Genomic DNA, 22,752 nt, shown 5'->3' with positions numbered 1-22,752 from the left:
TCCCACATCTGTCCCCCTCACACTTTTCCCCCCGAGCAGTGACCCTGGCCAGAACCACAGGGCAAAGGCTGATGTTCAGCGACTTTTACAAGGATGGCAGCCTCATCCCATGGACTAAGCGACACTTCAACACCTGCAATAACTTCTTCACAAAGAGAAATGAATAATTCAGCGCTGCCTAATAACTCCATCACTGCTGGCAATAACCATCACCACCACCCCATATGCAGGGCAGGAGAAAGAGGAAGCTGCACCCATTGCTAATAATCCCCCAGACCAAGAACAGTTACGACTGTAGTCTCTGCAATGAACCCCTAGACCAGACTCAAGACTGGCTGAAGGGGTACCAGGTATCAGAACCGAGATGTGAGAGGGTGCCGAGGGCTTCCTGATCGTGTTGGAGGATTAGATCTGGAGCTCGGGCTGCTAATGGTTTGGGCTGTGGGAAGTCAGTGTGGCTGCAGGTTCACGGACACTCAGGGTCTCTTTCTCTGACTGTTAGGGGCGAAGGGGAATTTATACTGATGACAAATCTTCCACTGACTAAAGGAAATTTCATGTAATATCACATTTTTTGTTTTATTATACGACAATAAAAGAATCTTGAACAGATAAGACTGGAGTCTCTGCAATAAAACTCTTTCAGGAACAGGGTTCTGTCTTTCCATAAGTCTGTGGGAGCATGTTCATCGGAGGATTGCAAAGATTCAAAGAGTCAGTTCACCACCACCTTCCCAAATGCTGTTAGGGACAGGCACATAATGACGGAGACACACCATCTGCAGAAGAGACTGACACACAAATCTGGACGTGGAGCCAAGTCAAACTCACCACTATGTCTTCCTCAGTCACTCTTGGATGGAGGTTATTGACTGTCATTTTTGTTCCCTCCAATGGGCTAAGATTTAGCTGTGAGGGAAAGCAGACACCAGTTACACTCATGTTAAGATGTGCAAGGGTACAGCATGAGCCCCGGCCACTGCCTATTGGTCTCTATTGATGACACAGAGTAAGCAGGAAATGGACTGAACTGTCACCACAATGCTTTGGGTTAATATGGATGGAGCATCAGACTCCCCCAGGGACATAACCAATCCCCAGGAGAGCGGAGGCAGCCTGCAATACAATGAAAAATTGAGGTCCAAGGGCAGGGAAATCTGAAGGCAACTGACACTTCATAGGCAGAAGAGAACAACTTAACAAAACCAAAACAGACACAGTATTTGCGGGAAAGATAAAGCAATCAAAAAAAGGCTAGAACTCACATAAATCACGACAAGAAGAAAAATTAAAAAGAGAAACAGGTCTCAAACTTGACAAGGAGGGCTACAAAGAGATTAGAAAATCAACACAAAGTAAGTTTCCAATTAGATTGGATAGAAGGGACCTCTCTGGAACAATGTGTTCCTTTAAACAAACAACAAAAAATATACGTGAGAATAAAAGAGCACCAGAAACAGGTGATGAAAGCAGCATCCTGTTCTTCCAACAGAAATTAATATTGAGCTGGACGCAGCCGCTGAGAAACTGCTGTGCTTTTTTTTTGGAGAAGCAGCTGAGATTCCCCGACTACATAAAAATCTATCCAACCTTGACTTAAATACATTTACTGAGGTCGCCTCCACTACCTCATGGACAGATTCACCCCCCTCTGGGAAAAGCAGTACCTCCTTATCTCTGTCCTAAATTTACTCCCCTGAATCTTGAGGCTCTGTCCCCTCGTTTTGGTCTCCCCAACCAAGGGGAACAACTTACCTACCTCTATCTTATCTACCTGATGTGAGATGTAACCTGTATCTGTTCGCAGCCTTTCATAATTTTAATCATTTATGTAAGTTCCCCTCTCATTCTTTTAAATTCCACCTCTGCACCACCTCCAAACCCAGCACATCCTTCCTCAAGTAAGGCGATCAAGAATGCACAAAGTAGTCCAGATGCGGCCTCACCAGTACCTTGAACCATGATTACCAATGATATTCTCCTTGTTACTGGAGGTAATTCAATTTTTATTATCTCTTTTTAATTCTACTATCTATTCTATTGGTGTCTGTTCAGCTGCAACAAGAATATCCGTGCAGATGTACATTATGACAATTAACAGTTGAATAGATAAACGACCTAATGCTCCTGAATGAGAATCCTCCCATGGGGGGGGGGGGGGAAGGGGTTAGGCTCAGAAGAAGGTGGTTAGGTTGAAGAAGAGTGCCTATAGAAGGCATGTTTTTTTTTTTGAAGGCATGTTCTTGATGTATGGGGAAATACAGAGACCTCTCAGGGTACAGAGAAGTGCTATGGGAAGGGAGCTGCCAGGAAGGTTCTTGTTCGAAAATGGTTACAGGCTAGTGTGGCAGAGCTTGTTCCTGTGGGTTGCAGGAATGGCCAGTGAAGTTTTATTACCTTAAGTATGAAGTGCAGCTTTACTTTCCTGGGTGCATCAGGAAGCAGCAAATTGTAGTCAGGGATCTCTAAGAAAGCAGTTTAGGTGTTGGTCCTTCAAATAGGGGAAATGGGATTAGTAAAAGTCAGGTGTTCTGGGTAAATAAGAACTGTCCTCTTACAGCACCCAACATTAAAGTTAGCTCTGCAATCTCAAGAACCAATGACTTTGGTGCAGTGAGAAGGGTGTGTACCTCGAGAGGTGATGCATCATCAGCTGGCCCCTGCTCTGCTGCAAGCGCTGGTGCTCTTGATACATTTGGCGAAGGTCTCGAGCGAGTGAGAGTGAGAGGTGGTTGCGGAGGTGCAGTGTAGGAGTCATTCTGGACCACCTTTGTCAGAGGAACAGGCTTTTCAAGAGACAATTTTGAGGCAGTCAAACCAGGCTGCAAAGAGCAGAGGAAACAAAGAGTTAATCCTGCTCAGGCATGCAGACGTAACCTTAACCCATACACATTTTGAGTATTATGTAATCATTTCTGACCAGATAATTCTCTGGACAGTTAGGACCCTTGAAAGTTTTAAGAACAGACCTAAAATTGACTATCTCACAAAATATGCCCCAGATTTCAGGCTGCGGTCTGTTGGCAACTTGCGATTGAAGAACACACAGTCTGTGGGCAGCTGGAGACTTGCAGAAGAAGGACCCATACAGGCTGTGGGCAGCTGGCTCATGGGAACCGGATATCAGAACTGAGATTCAAGAGAGTGTTGAGGGCAAGGAGGACTCCTGAAGGCTTCCTGATCATAACAGAGGTTTGGATCTGGAGCTTGGGTTGCCAATGGTGGAGGCTGTGGGAGCGCTGGAGACGAATCCACCACAGACACCCAATGACTCTGAAGGGACTCTCGTTTGTTTCTCTTTCTTCCATTATTAGGGACACTGGACAATGCTCGTGGAGACTCTGTTTGCTTTACAAAAGACAAAAGTTGAAGTACATCATGTATATTACATTTTTATGTATTATTACGACAATAAAAGGATCCTTGAGATTTGAGATGTAACCTGTATCCGTTCACAGCAACGGCATGTCCCAGGGGTGGGGGACATGCACAACTGACAGGGTGGGTGGAGACTGACTGGGGGTGGATGGCGATTGGCAGTAGGGTGGAGGAGAGGAGGGACTGACAATCGATAGTTCCCATGAGTGAAAGGTGCTTCTAGCACCTTTGCCCCAGTAATTGAACCTGGGTCCAAGGAGGGTGACCCAAGTGCTGCAATTTGAAAGGGGCTAGTAATAAATGTAGGAACTTCAAGCTCCTCTGAAGAACAAAATACAAATGCTCACCCTCTTTTGAGTGAAGTGGTTCGCCACAGTGGTGACTTTCATGGGTTTGCTTGCCATGAGCATTGGATGTACGATATGGTGTTCTTCCTCCTCTTCTTCAATATCCTCTTCGTCAATAACCTGAAATGAAGATCGCAGTTAGACTGCCTCACAGAGTGAGCCTGAATCCAGATCACGCCATTTCCAGCATTTAACAACCAGTCTGCTCATATCCTTTTCCCCTCCCACACCTCCATGCACCAAGCAAGATGATCCTAGTGTGTCATCTCTTCTCCTCATTTAACTTTTGGAATTCTAGATATAGAATATAGACCCCCTTCGCCCATCAATGTTGTGCCAACCTATATGTTCCTACAAAAAAAAGTACTAATCCCTTCCTACCTCATAACCCTCCATTTTTCTTTCATCCTTGTCCCTGTCTAAGGGTCATGTAAATGTCCCTAATACTCCTGCCTCCACTGCCACCCCTGGCAAGGCATTCCAGGGACCCACAACTCTTTGTAAAAAAAAACTACCCCTGATGTCTCCTCCAAACTTCCCTCCCTTCACTTTGTAGAGATGTCCCCTGGTGTTTGCTATTCCTGCCCTGGGGAAAAGGTGCTGACTGTCCACCCTATCATAATCTTGAAGACTTTGATTAAGTCTCCTCTCCTCCTTCTACACTCCAAAGAGAAAAGTCCCAGTTCTGCTAACCTTGCCTCATAAGACTTGTTTCCCAATCCAGGTGACATCCTGGTAAGTCTCTCTGCCCCCTCTTTGCATCTTCCACATCCTTCCTGTAATGAGGGGACCAAAACTGAACACAATACTCTAAGGGTGGTAAATATCACTCTGGAAATCCATTGCAATTGCATCTCTAAGTTGAAGGTATCCATTGTATGGTGTGTTGTCTTGAACTGTTCACAGCACTTCAGATGTGATGCAATCAGGGAGCTGCAAGATACACCATGACATTTGTTCTCATGTTTATTCCAGAAATCTCCAACTCCAGAGAGCAATTACAACTGAAATAAAGACAAAAATAAAATTGCTGCTCCACAATACTGGTTCTGATCCCTGTGGACACAGGGATGTAAGTTTACCTTCGCAACTCTTCCCCAATGTTATATGATGACAGACCTGTACTCTCCAGTACAGTAGCCAAACACCAAAACTGTTTCTTTGGACAAAGAAGTGCCAGCACAGGTGTGTTGTGAGCAAATTATTTGATTAATCTAAATGAATTTTCTCGATGCAGTAGATGTGTTTTTTATGGAACGGAGGAGGTGGAGAGATTTTATTAAGGTGTATGAAATATGAGTAAATAGATAATATTTACTTCTCTTGTTTGAGAGATTAAAGAAAACAGGGTAAGTGGATTTCAAGCAAAAACACAATCCAGCTAGAGAAACTCAGCAGGTCAAGCAGTGTACTTCATGTGGCAAAGGGCAAGTACATTGTCGCAGAGCTTGAGAGCAGTATAGATGGGGAGCAGTGACAGATAATCCCATCGGAGAACAAATGATCACGTTGGACAGCAGAGTAGGCAGGTTCAATGGAGAACTTCTTCAGGACAGGCATCCCTCAAAGAGATTTCCCACATCGGACTTGTCAGTCACCAACGAGCCTGCAGCAGACGTGGACATACCCCTCCATAAATTTTCGTCCGCGAAGCCAAGCCAAAGAAGAAAAAAGAAAGGAAAGGAAGGATGTTTCCAAACCCCCCCACCCCCCCACCCCGAGAGAAACATTCCTGGAGCTTTAACTTTCAGGATATTAGAGCGAGAAACTGCTTACATTCTGAAAGCAATTTTTGCAAAAATCCTGCTAAAGAGGATTAAAAATTGATTTTTTTTTTGCAGTATGGCAGAAGCTGATTCCAGCCATTGAAACCTGTCCCACCCAATTAACCTGCAACCCTGCATGTTTTGGAGGGTGGGAGAAAACTGGAAGACATGGGGAAGATGCACGCAATCCATGGAGAGAATGAACAAACACCTTGCAGACAGAAACAGATTAGGGACACTGGACAATGCTCGTGGAGACTCTGTTTGCTTTACAAAAGACAAAAGTTGAAGTACATCATGTATATTACATTTTTATGTATTATTACGGCAATAAAAGGATCCTTGAGATTTGAGATGTAACCTGTATCCGTTCACAGCAACGGCATGTCCCAGGGGTGGGGGCATGCACAACTGACAGGGTGGGTGGAGACTGACTGGGGGTGGATGGCGATTGGCAGTAGGGTGGAGGAGAGAAGGGACTGACAATCGATAGTTCCCATGAGTGGAACTGTATCGGTGCTGTAACAGCATTGCGCTACTGCCACGGTAACTATGCTGCCCCACGTTAGAAACACTCAGCAGGTCAAGCAGCATCTGTAGAAAAAGAGTTAACGATTTGGGCGAGTGATCCTTTATCACATCCGGGAAAGAGAGATGAAGAAACAATTTTCAGTTGCAGAGAAGGTGGCGAAATTGATAACCAGCACAAAGGGAATACCTGTGATAGGATGAGACATCAAATGGTGGGGCCATTGTAGGGTGATTATTTTTGTTATTTTGTATTAAGTGCCCAAGACAACAGGCAGAGAAAAACAGAACCAAAATCATAAAGGGACAACGGCAGCACGGTGAGCAGAGCAGTTAGCTATTACACCACCAGTGACCCAGGTTCGAATCCAGCGCTGTCTTAAGGAGTTTGAACGTTCTCCCCATATTTCCTCACAACCTCAAAATTGTAGAGAGTTATAGGTTAATTGGGGTTGGGGTTGTGGGCCAGAAGGAACCGTTATAGTGCTGCATGTCTAAATGTTTTTTAAAAGCCAGTTCTCTACAGTTGGAGAAGTCAATATTGAAATGTAGCATATGCAGATAGAAGGCAAGGTGGGGTTGTTCCTGAATCTCAATGTAATGATGCAGGAGACCAAAGATAGGCCAAAAGTGGGAGTAGGATGAAGAATTAAAATGGCAAGCAGAGGAAACGTAGGTCTATGCTTGCAGTCTCGGTGTAGGTGCTCCACAATACAATCACCCAATTTGCCCTTGCGTTCTGCAATATGGAAGAGCCCACACACCGTGAATACCAAATGTAGCTCACTGGAAAAGGTGCAAGGAAATCACTGCTTCACCTGGATGGTCTGAGTCTGTCAATGGTGACAAGGGAAGAGACGAAAGCACTTCCTGTGATTGCATGGGAAACGGTGTAACATGAGGAGTTATCTGAAAAGATGGTGAGGTGGACCAGGGATTTGTGAAGGGAACGGTCTCCTAAAAGGCTGAAAGAGGAGCGGTGGTGGGAAATACATCTTTGGTGGTGGGACCTTGTTGGAGCAGGGGGAAACTGCCAAGGAAGATCTGTCGTAATGCTGGGACTGGAGGTGGGTGGGTGCGGATTAGGGGAATTCTGTTCTTACTCTGGCTGGAAGGTGAAAAAGGGAGAGCAGAGATGTGGAAAATAGAGGCAACGTGGAGGAGGGAAAACTACAGATCTGAAAGAAAGAAGCACAAGTGCAGAATGTCTTATCATGAAACCAAAAATGAAAGAGAGGAACTGGAAGAATTTTTACAGGAAGTATCATCAAAAGAGGGCACAGGAGCCTGTGGGCTTGTAAGGACCACTGTCGGGTTTCTTCATTTTCATTCATGGAAGATGGAATTCGGTTGATAGCTGTTTATTGAGTAGCACAGACAATGCGTCACACAGGCTCATTCTTCATAGAAAATGCTATGACAGTTGTAAAATTTAAATTAAAATTTTAAAGGTATTTTTTTATTTTATTTACTGCAAGGTAGAAGTCAATTCTGGCCATTTATACCCATGCCACCCAATTACACTCAAATTAACCTACAACCTTGTCTGTTTTGGAAGGTGGAAGGAAACCGAAGCAACCAGGGAAAACTCACATACACCCGGAGAATGTACAAACTCCTTACAGACAATGCTGGATTCGGATCCTGGGTCGCTCATGCTGTGATAGCCCGTCCTGCAGTCCCTAGTGCTCTACCCATTATTACAGATTAATGCCCACCGTATCCCAGTGGTCGAGCAACTCATCTGTTTGTACAACATTATTGCACTTACAGCTTCTTCAGAGCATAATCAAACTAGAGTTTTAACTGAGGATATGGCCAAAAGCTTTAAGGAACATCTTAAAGGAGGAAAGAGTGGTTGACAAGTACCGAGAGAGACAATTTCAGAATTTAGAACCTTTCTGAATACATTGTCCACAATGATGGAGTGGATAATTTCAGAGATGTTGTTAAGGAATCGTACGGTGGACAGTTGTAGGGCCTCATGTATTTAGAAAGGACAATGACCATAGGGAGAGTTGAAATCAAGGATGAGAATATTGAAGTCAAAACATTGAGTATCAAGGACACCAAGTTGCCCACTGGGTGATGGGTAAAGGGACTTGTACACAGGTAGCAGGATATTAGAGGACCTTTAATTTATGGAACATGTGTGAAGTGATCAGGAGCGCAAAAGGCCTGTTTCCACTCCGTAAATGGTTATATGGTTATAATAATATAGTTGGGAGCGTGAAATATGGGTGAAAACTTTAGCAGCTGATGAGCTGAAATGCTGGCAGATTTGGCCATTGCTTTCACAAAGGGAGAAGCAGCTGGCTGGAGCACCGGCACATAGATGCAATCTCACGCTCAAGTTGGGGTCATTTTGCCCGATACATTTTCAAGGGTGTCACAGAAAAGGCTGGAACTAGGAAACAGAGTTTGCAACGGGAGGACAAAGACAATGGCTTTGATTAAGTGAACATTTAATTGGCAGAGATATTTGGGCACCCTACACCACACATTAGGGAATACACGAACAACTCAGTATTCATTGAGGGAGGGAATCTGAAGAGACAGTGATGAAGTGTACATCAGGGAGAGACTCAAACTGGTTCTCAATGCCCGTAGATGTGTGACATGTTCATATTTCTTGTCGGAGTACACACATGACATCACATACAACTCTGAGATTCTTTTCCCTGCGGCACAGCAAAATGACCACTTATTGGTTGTGCAAAAAAAACTGTACTCAGCATACACATATAAACAAATAAAGAAATGCAAACAAATTGACTGTGCATTAGAGAGATAGTGATTTTCACTTTGTTGGAAGTATGGAATTACTGACTCTTCCTACTGAATGTTGAAAGGTTAGGGTTAGGGTCAATGCTCACCTGGCCAGGGCTCTGGTCATTCACCACATTAATTTGCATTCCCAAGGGATGTGACAGCACAGGAGCCATTTTTTTCTGTGAATGGGAAATTAAAATGCTCACGTCACTAAGTTTAAGATCAGCTGTATGCAGCTGACAGGAGAGAAATTAAAGACTTTCATTTATAAACTATCTTTCACAACCTCAAGAACTTAACAGCTCATTAAAATGACAAGTGTAGGAGTGAAACTCGAAAGTCTACAGACGCTGTGATTGTAGTAAAAACATACCTAAATGCTGGAGGAACTCAGCCCGTGTCACAGTGGCCATAGGAGGGCTCAGGCCTGAAACGTCTGTAATATATCTTTGCCTCCCTATGGACAATGTGAGACCGGCTGAGTACCTTCAGCATTTTTGTTTGTTTTTATGACAAGTATTGGAAACAGGATGACCAAATTGACTGCAGAATTGACTGCAGAAAGCTGTCACAAATGACCATTCTTATATTTTAATACACTGATTGAAAACAATTATGGAACCACAGAACTTCAAAACAGTATAGAGTCGTAGAGAAAGCAGTATAGAGTCGTAGAGCACAAGCCCTTCAGCCCACCATGTGCCTACCTACACTAGCTCCTTTGCCCACATTTGGTATAAATCCTTCTGAGTCTTGTCTATTCATGCCTCTAAAACACTGATTGTAACTGCCTCCACTGTGTTCCTTGGCAGCATTTTCCAGATCCAAATCACGGCTTCATATATATATTTTTTAAATCCCATCCGATCCCCTTTAAACCTTCACTCTCTACCTTCCATTCCAGGCAACATCTTGGTGAATCTCCTCTGCACCCTCTCCAGTACAGTCAGATCTTTCCTCTGGTGTGATGACCAGAACTCCACCCAACCCTCCAGGTGTGGCCTAATCAGGGTTTTATAAAGCTGTGACAACCTAATTTTGTATTCCAAATCCTGACGTGTGGAGGCCTTCTCCATCACCCTATCGTCTTGTGTTGCTATTTTCAGGAAACTACAGACTTAGAAGCCCAAGGTCCCTCTGTTCATCCACATTCCTAAGTGCTCTACATTTACTATTCGTGTCCTACCCATTTTTGACTTTTCAAAATTCATTACCTCACACTTATTGGGATTAAATTCAACCTGCCTTTGCTTCTCCCATCTTTCAAGTTGATCTACATTCTGCTGCTGCCTTAGACAACCTTCATTGGTATCCTCATCACCAACTTTAGTGTCACTCTCATCCAGGGATAGCCAAACCATGGCTCGCGAGCCACATGTGGATTTTTGAATTATAATGTGAGGGTCGCGAAAATACATTGGCTGAGGTAGGAATCAAACAAGTGTCAGTGTTAGTGACCATGGTTGCAATAGGTGGAGGAAGCTCCTCCTTCAGGTACCCCCTGGTGTCCAGGAAGGAGTGCAGAGGCATGGTCAGGGAGGAGTCGTGCAAGTCTCGGCTGGTTGGCATCCGTGGGACGAAAGTTCAGCCTGCTTGGGGCACCAAAGCTCTCTGGAGCCAGGTGGCCCTGCCCACAATGAGCCACCCAAAGAGGAGAGGCAGAGAGCCGGTAGCCCATGTGAGGATACTGGAGATATCAGCACTCTTGTGGCTGCCCCAGGACACTCTAAATCCCTGCAGTCACAGCCCTGGTTGTGTGACAAGGAGAGGGAAGAGGTGTGGGCGCTGGAGGAATTGCCCCTGAAGAGGAGGGGAGTGAGCAACGCACACCCAAGTCAGGTTCTCCTTGCTCGAGCCTTGACACATCACAACAGAGAGCTGCCAATGTGGGGTTGCTGTAGGAGGGTAGGGCAAAGCTGCGGGTTCTCTGAGGGAGTGACGGCAGAGGTCTGTAAGCCAGGGCTGGGACAGGAGAGCCCTGATGAGGCATGGTCTGGCCTAGAGGTGAGGTGTCTGTCCAAGACAGGCACTCTGACAGAGGGGGAAAGCAAGATGATGGAGACGGGGAGGAGAGATTGGAGGGAGTCCTCAATGAGGATCTTATCCAGGCACCAAGCCAGGACAGACACAGCGGTAAAGTTCCAGTTAGTGGAACATTAAACTGGATGGAGAGTCAGCACCAGGCAGTGCAGAGGTTAGACCACTCCATACCCCAACCTCCACTCCCAGCAGCTGCGTCCCCCATCCTGCCGGCAAATGGGATTGTGCAAATTGGGATTGTACTCGCTGGAGTTTAGAAGATTGAGAGGGGATCTCATAGAGACATAAAATTCTGGCAGGACTGGACAGAGTGGATGCAGATGGGATGTTTCCAATGATGGGAAAATCCAGAACCCGGGGCCATGGTTTGAGGATAAGAGGCAAACCATTTAGGACCGAGATGAGGAGGAATTTCTTTACCCAGAGGGTGGTGAATCTGTGGAATTCATTGCCACAGAGGGCAGTAGAGGCAGGTTCATTAAATCTATTTAAGAGGGAATTAGATCTATTTCTTCAGTATAAGGGTATTAAAGGTTACGGAGAGAAGGCGGGGACGGGGTACTGAACTTTAAGATCAGCCATGATCTCGTTCAATGGTGGAGCAGGCTTGAAGGGTCGAATGACCTACTCCTGCTCCTATCTTCTATGTTTCTATGTTGCTATGAATGGGAAAAGGGGAGGAGGGTGGGACAGGGATGAGCAGAGCTGTGGGCTCCCTGGCTTCATGCTGCCACAGGAGACAGCTTTGCATCTGGTCATTTCCTGCATCGTGCGCTTGGCTGTGGAAACTGCAATGAAAAAGAACACCAGAAAAAGGAGCAGGAGTCATCCACCTAGCCCGTTAAGTCTGCTCCCACATTCAGTGAGATTACAGCTGATCTGGCCATGAACCCAATTTCATCTTTCCCCACAACCCTCAATTCCCCAAGGAGGAATTACTGTATCTAGTAGCATCTAAAGCTTCCTTGGGCTGAGAATTCCACAAAAATCAGTCAGGATTTTGAAAATATTTGGTGTGTATCTGTGTACTTTTTGTGTACTGAAACTAATAAAAATGAGCCATTTAAAAACTACCTGCGTAAATAAATATTAAATACATGTATTTCTTAACATTTATATTATAAATTTTTTGCCACAAATTATGCATGCAAGAGTAAATAAGTATATGTAATTTTTTTTTCTTATCTTGCAGCTCTCAAACATCTGAAGTTTATCATACGTGGCTTATGTTAAGCAGATTTGACCAGCCCTCCTCTAATCATACCTCCCATATTTACATTTAATTGACAAGTAACATAAAGATATATTGTATTACAATGAGTATCCATACGAATCCTAGCAATGCCTGGCTTATCACTACTATGTGGAGTAATCCACAAGCTACAAGCCTACACAGGCAGAGCTCAACTCTTCCTCCGCGACATCAACGACCACAGTGGTACTGCCTCCTGCACCCATGATCACCTCGTCAACTTTATCCACTTTGCTGTTAATTTTCACCCCGACTTTACATTCACTCGGTCCATCTGTGGCAATGATCTCACCTTTCTCGATCTCTCTGCCTCCAACTCAGGAGACAAATTCTCAACAGATATTTTCTACAAACCTACCAACTCCCAGAGTTACCCCTTCACACCCTGTCCCCTGGAAGAACTCTCAAATCCTCCATCTCCACTGCATCTACTCCCAGGACTAAGTCTTCCATGTAAGATCATCCAGATGTTCAAAAGACATGTCTCTCCCACAATTCAGCCCTCATCTGCATCTCCCCTATTTCTGCAAGTCTGCCCTGGCCCTCTCCAACCTGAGATACAACAAGGACAGGATGGCCTTGTAATCACCCACCACCCCACCAGCTTCCGTATCCAACAATTCCCGCTACCTACAATATGATCCCACAACCAGATACATCTTCCCTGCTCCTCCCCTCGCCACCTTCCGCAGGGACTACTCCCTCCATGACTCCTTTGTCCAATCATCCTTTCCCGCTAATCGGCTCCTTGGTACCTTTCCCCTGTGACCACAGGAAATGCTACACTTGCACCCACATGTCCTCCCTTGCCACCATTCGGGGCCCCAAACAATCCTTCCAAATGAAGCAACACTTCACTTGTGAATCTGCAGGGGTTATTTACTGCATCCAGTGTTCTCATTGTGGCCTCCTCTACAACAGAGACTGGAAGCAGACGAGGAGATTGTTTTCTTGCCACTGCATCAACAGGGACCACCCAGTGGCCAATCATTTTAATTCGACACACCCTTTCCACATCAACATGGCCATCCATGGACTCATGCACTGCCAAACCAAGGTGATCTGCAAATTGGAACAACAACACCTTATATTCCGTCTGGGCACTTTACAATCAGACAGCATTAACATCGACCTCCAGTTTCTTTTAGACTCCTCTCGCGAGTCTCTCTTTCCTCTTCTCCAGCTTCCAAACCCCTTCCTTTTACATTCAGAGCTACGTTTTCCACATTTCTTCTCAGCTTTTTTTTCTTCTACCCTCCCACCCAAACCCACCTCCCACCCGTTGACCTATCCTTGCCCCTTCCTCCCCAGCCTTTTTTATTCAGGCACCTGCCTACGTTTTGCTCTCAGCTTGACTGAGGGCTTAGGCCCAGAACTTTACTTCCTAAGGATACTGTGTGACCTGCTGAGCTTCTCCAGCACCTTTGCGCCTTGCATTACTGTATCGTGAGTTCTTTTAAATCTATCTGAATGGAAAGATGGGATTGGAGTTAAAAATTTACACAAAAGGCCACACTTTTGACAGTGCAGCAATCCCTGAGTACTGAAGTGAATTGTAATATATTCACATCTCTGGGCTTGAGTCCTTACTTCCATCTCAGTGCAACTCACTGAACCAGTTTATATCAGGACCAAAATGTTGGTTACCCTTTACTTTCTATAGATGCTGTGTGACCTGAGTTTCTCCAGCACTTTTGTATATTGAACTACAATCACAGTGTCTGCAGCCTTTCCTGTTTAAGAGATTCTCTTGCCCACCTTTGTTCTCTTTGTTGTCTAATCCCCAACCACCGTTATGCAGTTGGCCCATCCTACTGATAGCTTTCTACCTGAACCTTTACATTTGCCACTTAAAATTTACCCCACCGTCAACCCACATAATAAAAAAAAATTGGAGACGAATGCTTAATAATTAATTCCCGTGAAAATTCACAGCATGCAGTACCTCTCATGAATGATGCTCATTTTACACCTGGACATGGACATTACATTAATACCAGTGATAGAAGTCAATAACTCCTCTGCTTTTGCAATGACTGGAGTTCCAGTAACAGCATGCCACAATATACACCGATTCTGTTAATGTTTGCAGTTAACATTTTTTTTGCCAGATATACTGAGGCAGTAGGTTAAAAGTTTCCACCTGAGGTACTTGGATTGTTTTGGTAATCCTGCCTCCTGTGCTGATGGTTCCGGTGGCCGGAGCGGTGGCTGCCGCTGGGCTACTTCTCCTGGCGCTCAGCCGTTCCCGAGCATCCAAAACCTTTTTTGACGCTAGCCCCTTCTCGGTTCCGTCGAGATTTTTCCTGGAATTGATCATTTCACGTGCATCAAGGACCTTTGAGGGGCCCCGGGTTATCTTGGAACGCATGTCCTTCTGCCCCAAGCGATCCCGAGCGTCTCTGATGGTTAACCGCTGCCGAGCATCTGTGATGCCAATCTTCTGTCGGGCATCAAAAGTCCTTTGGAAGTTGCTGACTGGCCAGCTCGTGCTCAAGTTTACAAACTGATCTCCAATCCGCGACTTAACCCCGCCAACAATTGGCCTGCCACTTGGTACCGGTCTGCAACAATACAAGGAGCACAAATGAACCATTCAGAGTCAAACACACACTGCACAAAGCTGTAAGCAAAGCACTCCAGAGGTTGGAAATCGGAAATAAAACAGAAAATGCTAGAAACACACGTCAAGCTTGCACACGATGGAAAAGAAACACGTGTGCCACGGTTAGCGCAATGATGTTACAACGCCAGCGATCAAGGTTCAAATCCGGTGCAGTCTGTGAGGGGTTTGTAGGCTAATTAGTGTATTTGTACAACGCAGGCTTGTGGGCCAGAAGGCCCTGTTTCCATGGCTAAAATTTTTTAAAATTAAGAAGTTAACATTATCACAGCACCAGTGACCTGGGTTCGCATTCGGCACTGTCTGTAAGGAGTCTGAACTTTCTCCCCATGACCCGTGTGGGTTTCTGGACATTTAATGTTCAGCTGATTTAATGTTAAGAATGGGAAGTGAAAGAAGGAACATATTAAAGGATTTTGTATCTTTAGAAGAATAAACACTTGGCTCAGATAAAATACTCCTAAAAGAAACAAGGGAACAGCACAACTTCCACCATTTTCCAGCCCTCTGTCTAAGGGCATGGTGCAGGTCTGGAAGACTACTGACTGACTCTCACTCCTTTATAAAGGAGAAAGGGGATGTACCACATAACAACAGACTGGTCAATCTAACAGGTAAACTTAAAAGCACGAAATCTGTAGGCATCGTGGTTGAAAAAACACAGTGCTGGAAAAACTCAGGTCAAACAGTGTCCTTTATATAGCAAAGATAAAAAAACATAACCAATGTTTTGGGCTTCAGGCCTTCATCAAGGTATGAAAAAATGTTGGCAAGTGACCATTTCAGTTCTGTCTCAAACTCCCATACTCCCTCATAGTACATGGCCTCATGTACTATTCCAAGACCCCTGTAAATTGGAGGAACAACACCAGAAGATCCAGAAAGAGAGAGCCCAAGTGATCCAGGGGAGCCTGGCTAACTGGATTTTTAAAAAAACCTGGTATTAGGGTTCATAGAGCTCAGAAACAGACTCCTCAGCCCAACTGAACTTTAGGGAAAGGTTGGCAATGGATTGCTTTTGTAACTGGAGGACTGGGCAGGGGATTGGTGCTGGAAGCCATAATATTTGACATATACATAAACAGTTTGGATGTGAATGCATCAGATAATGTAGCTAAGCTTGCAGAAATCAGTGTCATGGATAGCAAGGAAGGTTATTTAACCAACGTCAAGTCAGCTGGAATGTTGGGCAGAACACCCAACTGAGGGGTGTTCTAATAGAGAACAATAAAATTATGAGGGAGACAGATTGCAAAAATCATTTTCCCCATGGTGCAGGTGTCCATGACAGGACAGCAAATGTTTAATGTGAAAGCTAAGGGAACACTTCTTTCACTTCCATTCTTAATTCTTACAAATGCCAGGTGATGTTTTGGGAAGCCAAAGAAGGGATGTGCAGAACAAATGGTAGGCTCCTTCAGAGTGTTGTTGAACAAAGGGACCTTGGATACAAGTGGCAAGACAGATTAAAAAAGGTGAGGAATGCATATCCAATGGTTGCTTTCAATGCCCGTGGCATTGAATACAAGAGCTGGGCTATCACAGCACAGCTTTATAAAACACGCATTAAGACCACATCTGGAGTATTATGTAAAATTCTGGTCATTGCAGTGTAGAAAAGATGCAACTGCACTAGAAAGGGATGCAGAGGAGATTCACCAGGATGTTGCCTTGACTGAAACATTTAAATTATTCAAGATTCCTTTATTGTCATGTAATAAAGACGGTGTAATATTGCACAGAATTTGCTTCAGTCTGCCGCAAGAAAGACAGATTCACCATCAGCAGAAATTGCCTGAAGCGCCTCTTGCAGTCAGAGAAAGTGAAGCAAAACAGAGTCCCCGCAGAGTCACTGAGCGTTCATGGATTTGCCTCCAGCGAATATAAAGGAAGGTAAAACACCAAAGTCTGCAAGCACTGTGGTTGAAGTAAAAACAACGCTGGAGAAACTCAGCAGGACACTCAGCATACTTTATGTAGCAAAGGTAAGGATACTGGAGAGGTTGAATTTCTTTCCTCTGGAGTGGAAGAAACTGAGGGGTGTTCTAATAGAAAACAATAAAATTATGAGGGAGACAGATTGCAAAAATAATTTTCCCCATGGTGCAGGTGTCCACGACAGGACAGCAAATGTTTAATGTGAAAGCTAAGGGATTTAGAGGGAACCTGAGGAGGTGGACAACATTTAAGCATCCAGATATGTACCTGAATTGCCACGGAATTGAGGCTACAGACCTAGCAGGGTAAATGGGATTAGTGCCATGGGTAGCATGGATACAATGGGCCAGTTTCTATGCTGTGTAATTGCAGAAAGAGTGGTGAAAGGATGGATGGGATAAAGGAAACATCTTGTTGGATTATGGTAGTGATAAGCTGTTGAGGAAGTCGCCTGTTGTTAAATCAATTTTGACAGTTGGAGAGAGAAAACAAAGAGATATGCAAGAGCTGTGATGCGCAGGTCAGAAATGTGAGCCCAGACCAGGCAGTGTTAGTGAGAAAGAAACTGACCCAACATTACAGATAGCTGACCTACAGCAGAACTAGCAAATTCAAATACAACCATTACCTTGCATCGTTTAACTCAATGCAGTACTTGCTGTGCCTTTAGCTAACGTTGGCCTCTGTGGAAAGGTTGAAGACATGGGTCAGAGTGGAAGTGAAAGGAAATTAGAACTCAGGGTTGCAACGGCAGACTGAATGAAAGTGGCCGGTAAAGTAGTCAACCAATTTGTGTTTTCTCCAATGTAGGGGAGGCCAAAGCCTGGCAAAGTTCTGGAGATGTGTGCTGACCGACTGCATCACGGCTGGGACACCAATACCCTTGAACAGATGCTCTCCAAAAGGTAGAGGACACAGCCCAGGACATCACAGGCAAAACCCTCCCCACCATTGGAGAGCAGCAGGAATCATCAAGGATCCACACCACCCGGCACACTCTCCGTTCTCGCTGCCACCATCAGGAAAGTATAGGTGTCACAAGACTCGCACCACCAGGATGAGGAACAGCTGATACCCTCCACCATCACTCAACCACAAACTCAATCAGGGCCTCATTTAACGACTCTTGCATTTTATTGTTTTTTCCTCTCTGCATTGCAGAGTTTGTTTACATTTGTTTATCTGTTTACATGTGAACATTGTGTAGTTTTTTTTGCACGACCAATAAGTGGTAATTCTGCTGCACCTGCAGGTAAAAGAATCTCAGGGTTGTATGTGATACAAGAAATCTGAAATTATGAGCACCAAATGCAGTCCTCTGGACTGGTAAAAGTATGGTAAATTAATAGCCCCTTTTCCGCTGGGAATTTACTGGGACAGGATCCAGTGGAAAAGGAATACTGTCTGAACGCTGGTGTCAAATGATGCTTATTCACGCCAGGGGTTAACCGCCTTTACCCCTACTTGAATCCCCAGCGTGCTGATAAAACCAGTGGAAAAGGGACAGCAGAAAGTTACCTGTTTCCACTTGAAGGTAGAACACTCCAGTCCCCAGGGATGAGTTGTGTTCAGTGGAAAAGCAATTAGTGTTCCCAGTTGAGGGTGGCCCAGTGGAAGCAGCACAAAGGGCTTCCTATCCTGGGACACTGCACAGCCAATTAACTGGGGTGCCAGTGGAAAAGGGCCTAATGCTTTACCTGAAATAACTACCATTATCTGGAATTCAAACAATCAGCAAAAAAAAAAGGTAAAAAAAAAGAGATTAAAATTGGCACCCCATCAGCAGTTAGTTCACCAATTCACGCAACACGCAATCTCAAGCAAGCGGAAAATTCACTCATCCAGCATCCACCAATCCCCACAGGTGCCAGATACTGGAGGTTTACTGTATTTGGGTTTTGAATGGTGGGATGGGATGCCACATCTTTGCAGTGGCATGACTTGGTATTGAGATGATTCATCAACCTGATTTTTTTTTTGCCAATTACTTGAATTCAGGATAATGGGGATTTTATTGTAGTTATTTCAGGTAAAGCATTAATTGACCACACTTCTTCCAGTCTAGAGTATGGCATTTAGAGGTCATGATGTGGCTGCCCCTATGTTGGAGAAAACAAACACCCAATGGTTGACTGCTTTACCAGCCACTTTCATTCAATCTGCCATAGTAACTCCGAGTTCAAGCTTCCTTTCACTTTCATCTCACTTCTATTCTGACCTGTCCAACTTTTCACAAGGGGCCAATTTTAGCTAAAGGCACAGCAGGGGGGTGGACAAATTATATTGAAAAAGCAATTTTTGGGAACATAAATTTAATTTAGGGAGGCATAAATATAATAATCACTCAGTATGAATTGACCTGAAACACTGACTGACCATTTCTACCCATGGATGCTGACAGACCTGCTGAGTTCCTCCAGTTCAAGAAACCAGCATCTGCAGCTTTTGTGTTTCTCGGAGGAATCAGTTAGTCTAACCGACCTGATAGAACTTTTCTTAAAGGAGGTAATGAATATATGTTGAACATTGAGTGGGTGGGGAGGGGGGTGGGAAGGAGGGAGAGAAGGAAAAGGGGAGAAAATGACACTGCGTATATTCAAGAGGGAAACGTTTATGTGTATTTTGGTCAATATAGTTTCTTAGTGTGAAATTTTTTTTTAAATTTTTTAAAAAAGGAGGTAATGAGGAGGATCAACAAGTCAGCAAATTTGAGGGGCTAGGCAAATACTTACCAAACTGATTCTAAGGGTAAAGCACCATGGGATTCAAGACAAAGAAACAGCAGCTGGGTTAAAACAAAGGTTTTAGAGAGAGGAAGGCAAAAACCTGTCCCTTATAACCACATAACTAGCATGAAGGAGATAGGTACAAGTGGAAAGACAACAGCTGGCTGGTAAAGCTGTTGAAATTGAAAGTCAATAATTCTATAATCTGCATTTCATTGGAAATCAGAGGCAGAAAAGTGGTTTAATGGCAAAGAAGCACAGCAACACACAGCTAGGACAAACACCGTCTCACAGCAGCAGGGACTGGCATTCAATTCTGGCCTTGCACTGCTCTGCCTTTCTTCCACTTCCCAAAGATGCACAGCTCAGTGCAATATCGCCAGACAGATTTTGCTTCCTGAATGCTTTTGGGTGTATTTTATGGATATGGGACGCTGACCACAAAAATGAACTTAAAATTTTCCGATCCTGTACCCTATTTTAGATAAAACCTATTTTTGTGATTTCCTGTCATATTTTAAATCTACTTCAAGCCTACAAAACTATGAAGTGCAACATATCACTGAGAATGAATTTTTCTGCATTCTTCCCTGCTGATCTTGCTGCAGACGGTGAAAAACATGGTGAAAGGTTTCACTAGGATGTTGCAATCATGGAAAAGCAGTATCAGGGCACCTGGAATCCATCAATGCTGACACGACAGGCATCAGATGCTGAGCACAAACAAAAATCAGCTGCAAAACATTTTTCAGGTCAGTTGAACTAATGCAATGTATCAGCATCATTATGCAATGAAACATGTTAAATTTAATAAAAAGTTAATTTAATATTTCCTACGTGAGCCAGCAAATCTGAAATTATGAAGTTGTCCGTCATAATCCCCAATTGTTTTTCGGAAAGGAAACCTTTTGTCCAGTGTAACAGGCAGGTGAGTGACAGAATCCAGAAGAAAATGGGAACAAAGGAAAGATAAAATAGGATTGGCACAAATAACTGCCTGAATGTCAGTATGGACGCAGTTGGCCAAAAAGCTGGTTTATACACTGAACGCCTCCATGATGCAATGTGAAGGTTTGTTTTGGGAAGAGACTCCATCAGATCCACAATCCGAAACTTGGTAACTTCAACGAGCTATAGATAGGTTGGAGGATTGGGTGTCGAGTAACTGGTGAGATTTAATAGTGAGAAAATTGAAGTTACACTTTGGAAACAAAAGTAGTAGGCCAGAAGGCACAGTTCAACCTTATTTTCCACAGATGTTGCCGAACCTCCTGATTGTTTCCAGTATTTTCTGGTTTTATTTCAGATGTTCATCATCTGTAGTGTTTTTATTTAATTTTTAATTCCAAGAACACAGATCTGCAGATATGGGACACTCCTTGAAAATACCATTTCAAGTTGTGAAAGTGATTAAAAGGCTTTTGGGATTGGAATCCAGGGAGGAAAGAAAGTGACTGGGACCAGAAAGCTGGAGGGGGAGGGGGGTGGTGGAATGGGGTGGAGGAAGAGAGGGGTCCAGAAAGAGAAAGGGGTCTGGAAAATGAGACGGGGAGGAGAGTGAGAGGGCTCAGAAAGTAAACGGTGGGTGGGGGGGGGATGGAAGTAAGAGAGTGGTCCAGAAAGTGGGGTGGGGGTTGAGGTGAAGGTTGGGGGGGGTAGAAAGTGCAGAGAGTGAAGGGGAAGAGGGAGAAAGGCAGTTGAACAGATGTGAGGGGAGGGAGAAAGGAATCCAGAGATGAGGGGGGGGGGGTTGAAAGAGGAGGAAAGAAAGATATCCAGAGGGGGAGGTGAGAGAAAGGGATCTCAACAGTGCAGGAGAGTGGAAGAGATTAAGGGTCTGGACAGTAAAGTGGGGGGGGTAAGAGATATTGAGAGGTCCTGGCAGTGGGAGGTATTTGGAGTGAGGGGTCTGAATAGTGAGTGAGTGTGTGTATGTGGGGGGGGGCAAAGATTGGATTAGAAAATGATGGGGAGTGAAAGGGAGAGGGGTCCAGATGTGAGGGAGAATTGGGTGCCCATGACCCCGGGGTGGGCTGGATGCTTGAAGACGAGAGCCAAGCCGCTTCTGGGCCCGTTCCCTGCGCGACAACCATTCTTGCTTCTCCTCCAGACTGACACCAGTTCCAACCAATGACAACTCCGCTTCCACACCCAGCAGCCAATCAGCGAACAGCGGGGGCGGGCGCAGGCTGAGGTGCGCGGCGCCAGCCGAACTTCCCTTTCCAATGAGTTTTCCAAAGGGGTCCCCGGGCGGAGGGGATGAGGTCCAGGACCCGAACCCCCAAACCTGGGGTCGCGGCTACGCCTCACGGCCGCCCGCACCGTCTCCTCACCTGCCTTTAACGCGCAGTCCGCGCCTCCGAATGATGTCGTCCAGCGAGTAGTCCGCCATAGCCGTCCCGAGTACTGGGCAGGGAGCGCGGATGAGTACGGTGGCCCGCGCCACTCAGGAAGGGCCGACACAAAACGCAACCGGACCCGAATCTCGAAACGGCAGCTCAGAGAGTGGGTGGGAGCAACATTCATGATCTCCCAGTGCCCTCCCATTTCAATGCCCCGTCCCATTCCCTTGCTGACATATTTCAAGATTCAATTTATTGTCATAGAAATAAAAGAGTGTCATATGACATGAAATTTCTTTTTGTTTTGCCTGTTGCAAGGTGGACAGTTTTGCCACTGGCAGGAATTGCCTCTTACAGTCGGACTTACAATTAGAATCAAAACAATCGTCCTCCCAGAGTCACCGAGTGTCCGCAGATTTGCCTCCAGTCCATGATCTCATGCCCTGCCAGACTGAGAAAACACACACAGATTGGAGGAACAATACCTCATCTTCCATCTGGGCCCCATCCAACCGGATGGCATTAACATTGACTTCTCTGGTTTCAGTTAAAACAATGTAGTGCGCGTCGAAAGAACCAAAGACTTGTTGATTCAAACCAAGGCTTTTATTAACTAAAAGGCTGGAGCATATCACAAGTAGGTCGACCAGTCCAGAATGACCTGGTCTGGCTAGGAGCAACCCTTTAAGACCTGCCAGTAGGCATGGCTACACTCTCAGCCAATCACAGTCATCCTACACGACAACCTGTATAAATGTACATATGCACATTAGTAATAGAATCTGTACTATCACATTCACCCCTTCTACCCCAGGGTAGATGGAGGTTAAGGACTGTACCGGTCGGGGGGCCTGACCATCTGGCGTGACAGCTGTGACGTCGGGATTGGGGTCGCCGGAGTTGTGTCGCCGGCAGGCCCGTAGGGAGCAGCCACTGCTTCGCTCAATTCCCCAGTGGCGTTGTCGACAGCCTGAACTGGTGGGGTGGTGCTGGTCCCTGTGTTCAAGCACATGACCTGGGGGAGAAGGAATAGGGAGAGG

General features: G+C 45.1%; 1 protein-coding gene across 1 annotated transcript in view; it reads right to left on the bottom strand.

The window, feature by feature from the left end:
• Positions 1 to 21,797, bottom strand: part of poldip3 (polymerase (DNA-directed), delta interacting protein 3) — a 28,491-nt gene extending 6,694 nt beyond the window's left edge. The window contains exons 1-6 of the mRNA XM_069909973.1: positions 21,704 to 21,797; positions 14,227 to 14,647; positions 8,896 to 8,970; positions 3,726 to 3,845; positions 2,631 to 2,822; positions 832 to 909 (exon numbers count right to left, since the gene is read on the bottom strand). Of these exons, the coding sequence (XP_069766074.1) occupies positions 832 to 909; positions 2,631 to 2,822; positions 3,726 to 3,845; positions 8,896 to 8,970; positions 14,227 to 14,647; positions 21,704 to 21,762 (945 nt within the window). The 5' untranslated portion in view covers positions 21,763 to 21,797. The remainder of the gene's footprint in view (positions 1 to 831; positions 910 to 2,630; positions 2,823 to 3,725; positions 3,846 to 8,895; positions 8,971 to 14,226; positions 14,648 to 21,703) is intronic.
• Between the last annotated feature and the right edge of the window lie 955 nt (positions 21,798 to 22,752).

This window comes from Narcine bancroftii, chromosome 13 (assembly GCF_036971445.1).
Source record: "Narcine bancroftii isolate sNarBan1 chromosome 13, sNarBan1.hap1, whole genome shotgun sequence".
Taxonomy (NCBI): domain Eukaryota; kingdom Metazoa; phylum Chordata; class Chondrichthyes; order Torpediniformes; family Narcinidae; genus Narcine; species Narcine bancroftii.
The sequence above is the reverse complement of the archived record's forward strand: the minus strand, read 5'-3'. Positions and strand labels throughout refer to the sequence as shown.